This window comes from Papaver somniferum, chromosome 8, assembly GCF_003573695.1.
Source record: "Papaver somniferum cultivar HN1 chromosome 8, ASM357369v1, whole genome shotgun sequence".
Classification (NCBI taxonomy): Eukaryota; Viridiplantae; Streptophyta; class Magnoliopsida; order Ranunculales; family Papaveraceae; genus Papaver; species Papaver somniferum.
Window position 1 is genome coordinate 76,602,912 of NC_039365.1, and position 4,339 is coordinate 76,607,250.

A 4,339-nucleotide genomic window follows, 5' to 3' on the forward strand; every position below is an offset into this window, starting at 1 on the left:
TGCAAGATAATTTTTTATATCATGTGGCATGGAATCGGTCTATCATGTGTTCTTATCTTGTTAGTTCTTGTTGCAAGTTTAGCAAGAAGTTAGACTTTAGCTTGAATTTTCCTATCTCTATCGCCTGGCTGATTCAAGAATATAGTGGCAAAAAGTTTTAGAGGTGATGGGGAAAAAATATGAAGCTATTTGATTCTAGCTACTTAATAGCTTTTTTAGAAGGAAAAAAAAATAATGGATGCTTTTATATTAATAGGGGAGAACACATGTGCGATGAACATGCTTGAATTTGACTCGTTCAATAATATGAAATTTTAACAAAAATTTAATATTTTTGTTTGTACTCGTTGCGTAGATAATTTAAAGGGTTTTTCAAACATATAAATTTTATAAATATTCAACGTATATTTCGAAAGATATTAAGTTTTTAATTCTTTTGATTTATCTTTAAAACAATAAAATTTCTTTAAATATGTAAATATTTATTTAATGTAGATTTTTACTCTTTGTTTTTATTGAATTCACCGCTGATATAATAAGTTTAGTAATTTAGATGAGGACAGTTAGGTAATCTCGGGAGTTTCCTGCCAAAAAGATTTTTGTTATGCTAGTTAGATCAATTCTGATTCATTTGAAGATCCAATCATTTTTTGCTGGATGATAAAATTTGGATAGCTGGGATATTTGGATGGGAGGCCATTTTCCAGTGGAATCCTCCTTGGTCGATAATCTGTTCCAAACGCTGCTCTCGCCAAGAATTATCCTAACTCATGACTTGAATATATTCAGATGAATGTTATCCATCTATAAAGGAAAAGCAAAATGACCTCATTCATTATCAAATATTCATTCATGTCTACATGCACATGCAGTGCAGACTACAAAGTTAGATTTATAGAGGATGATAACCCCACCAGATGAAGTTGTTTTATCGACTTCCTTGTCTTTAACAGAGAAAGCTGCCCTAAAAGTAAAGATGAGCATGGATTAAAAGGTCTTAATAAGTTATAAGTCAGCTTATTGGCAAAAAAAAATTGATTAGTTTAAGACCAATGACACCTCAACGCACTAAAATCAACAAAAAGAATGAAAAAAAGTAGAAGCGAAAAAAAAGAGCAACCTATACACATCCGTTTTTAAGTTGCCTGTCGACTAAATATAAACTCAATCTCACATGGTGCTGACCAAAACTTTAGACCATACTATCTAAATCCAAAAGCAAATTTTACTCTGACTCCATCTTATTTTCATCCTAGTCATAAAGCATTTCCTTAAATCTGAGGAGAATTGTAGTTCAGCCAAATTGATTTAGAAGAATATTCCAAACAATTCAAACTTATTTACTTAACTAATCCTCCATTAACACTAAAGGATGATAAAACGGGAAATTAAAGCTAAAATGAGTGATTAGCACTATGCAAGCCATGTTTTATAAAGAATCAACGTTGAAATTTGCTTTAACTTTTTGGTCTTTATAAACCCTTGGAACTCCATAACCAGCCATACAGTTATTCAGTTTAGAAGCTTGGAGGAGTGAGAAATCAGTAAGACTGAGATTTCTAAAGAGAAGCTTTTGGCATGGCAGATTTGCAGATAGTGCCGGCATCAGCATACAAGAATGTAGAGGCACAATATGTTGACATGATGGTGCCTTTGTATTCATATGGTTGTGAGAGGAAAATTAAGAAGGCATTATCGCATCTTAGAGGTATGCATATATATATATATACATACTGATTCCAAAAATATACCTTTGTTATCGCTTTATATGATTCACAAACTACTTGTATATGCATTTTACACTTCAAGAATCTGTAAATTAAATTCAACAGCGTTTAAGTGGATTCAGGTTCATTAATCTTGTAGTTGATAGGTTATTTTTTCTGGATTTTTCAAAAGTTTGGTTCTTGCATGGGGGTTCTGACTCATCTTGCATTGTATTCAGGGATATATTCAGTGAACGTGGATTGTAAACTTCAAAAGGTGACAGTATGGGGTATTTGCAATAAACATGATGTACTAGCGACGATAAGAAGTAAGAGAAAAGATGCACGTTTTTGGGATGCTGATGATAATGATTACCATCGATATGGTGAATTACATGACGAGAAAGAACCAACTATTGTTAATAAGCCAGTAGGGATATCAATAAAGCCTTTACTAATGTCGAAATTAGGCCGGTCTTTAAGTTGGAAAGCACTGAAAAAGGTTATCAGCATCAAATCATATTGATAATGGTTTTGATCAGACCATGAGTTCGACATCTATACATGCAGCTTAATCATAACTTACGGTTATGTTAATTTTTACTTGCTATATTAAGCTTCACCGATTTTATTTCTATGTACTGTACAGATCTGATCTGTATACATCAAAATAATCAAGTGGAAATTAGTTGCTAACTCATAAATTGGGCCTGGGATACAATATTCAGGGGCGGAGCTACACATTGTCTTCACCTGGCTTAAGCCAGCCCTAAAGTCCACAAAAACTTGAATTTTACTTTGGCTTTTAAGCTTGACCAAAAAATAGGCTTAAGCCAGGTGCAAATAAAAAAAGTCATGCCTAGTTAACCTCCAAGCCACTCGCAGATTCAATTTCTAGTTCCGCCACTGATAATATTAGTGGTCTTGGACAACGAAGTATTTAAGAATCAACCTTGAATAAAACAATCCATATTACATCTTCTCTCTATTGAAAATCTTATAAGGGGTGTCCTAGCCGTGACAGAATTTTTATGTTACCCTTAAATATTTTAAATTATAAAAATATCCTTCAGCAAAATTAAAAACATAAACCGAAATTAATCACATTCAACTCTTTTCTTCTCATCATCAGCTGAATCTCGCCCTCCCAAACTTCTAAGAAATTTTTTTGTCGCCGATTGATCGTTCGATGATAAATTTTTGAGCTTCGATCAAAATCACAACTATAAAATAATGAGTAGAACGAAGCATTGCGTTAGAAATTTACTTCCAGATATGCATGTTGGGATCCAATTCATAATCAAGAAAGAGAATCACTAATTCAAGTGAGCGATGTTGGAGCGCGAAATCTAAATCCCGATTGCTCGAAAATGAATATTAGAAGGTATTTCTAACAAACCCGTCTTGCTTTTATTTTGTTTGATCGATAGGTATCCATGGATTAAATTAGGGTTTTCAGAGTGTGATTCGCATGCATCGCGATCTTCACCCCCAAACCTACATTTTGCTAGTTCCGAGCAAAACTAAGATGAAAAAACTAATAAAAATCCTATGTCACTGTCGCAGGAATCGCGATTGCACTTAGCATGTGCAACAAGCCTTTGAATCCATAGGTGTACCCACAAAACCTTTACTCCAACTCTGATTAGTCACAAGTATCCAAAGAGTTATGATAACATAAGTTTTCTCATCCTATCGCCAAATAACTGGAATGCAAGAGAACATTTTGTTAGAGCACTGCACGGTCGAACTCGCAAGCGTTGCTATCTCAAGTTTGTTGTCAAGTTTAGTTGCCAAAACTATAAGTCTTGATTTCTAGTCTACTCATAGCTAATTCTCGGACTAAGATAGAAAGTGTAGTTGAGCTCTAGACTCCACGGCGTTCATCATGCAAAGACGAAGAACTACTCAAGGAACTGGTGGAAATTCATCGACAAAAAGGTATGTGGAGACTTGAACTTATCTATCACTCAAAAGTCTACTTTATCTCCTATCTTGAGACAAAATTCATATTGCTATATAGACTATGATTATACACATGTACTATTTCGAGCTGAGTTTATCTCGCTTATCTATTTCTCGAAATATATGTTGGTAAGATTTTGGTTTTGCCTAGTTCATCTTTACTAGTGACAAAAGTCATATTTGTTTCAATTACTTGAAAATCGCTTTGACGAAAAATAGTTCGTGAACAACAACTATATAACGTCCTCTAACAATGTTTCAATGATTTAAATGAGAGTTTAGAATATATAACCATGATTGGATATAAGCATTGTGTGATAACTCATACTTGTATAAGTCCAAAATCCCTGAACCAAAGTATGCGTACTTTGTTGCTCAGGATAACTGGAACTAAAGTCCGCATACCAGTACGCGTACTGTTGGAAGTTCACATCCCCTGAATTTCTGTTGGAGTTTGTGAACTAAAAACAAACTTATTCTGGGTAGTTAAATATGCATACCAAGTATGCTACTTAAGTGGGTTATTTTCTAAAAACAGTTTAATTCGTGAACTAAGACATTTATATATTAAGGAATGCAATCTTTGCAAACCATGGATATAATGTTCATGAATCGACTCGAGTGAATCAAAACTGTTTTTGTTTGGATTGTGTCTTGTATACTTCTAT

At 33.7% G+C, this 4,339-nt stretch overlaps 1 protein-coding gene across 1 annotated transcript; it reads left to right on the forward strand.

Moving 5' to 3' along the window:
- Positions 1-1,388: 1,388 nt before the first annotated feature.
- LOC113301142 (heavy metal-associated isoprenylated plant protein 30-like) lies at positions 1,389-2,318 on the forward strand. The gene is made up of 2 exons (XM_026549911.1): positions 1,389-1,708; positions 1,946-2,318. The coding sequence occupies exons 1-2, from the start codon at positions 1,579-1,581 to the stop codon at positions 2,230-2,232; spliced, it is 417 nt and encodes a 138-aa protein (XP_026405696.1). The 5' UTR covers positions 1,389-1,578; the 3' UTR covers positions 2,233-2,318.
- Positions 2,319-4,339: the final 2,021 nt, after the last annotated feature.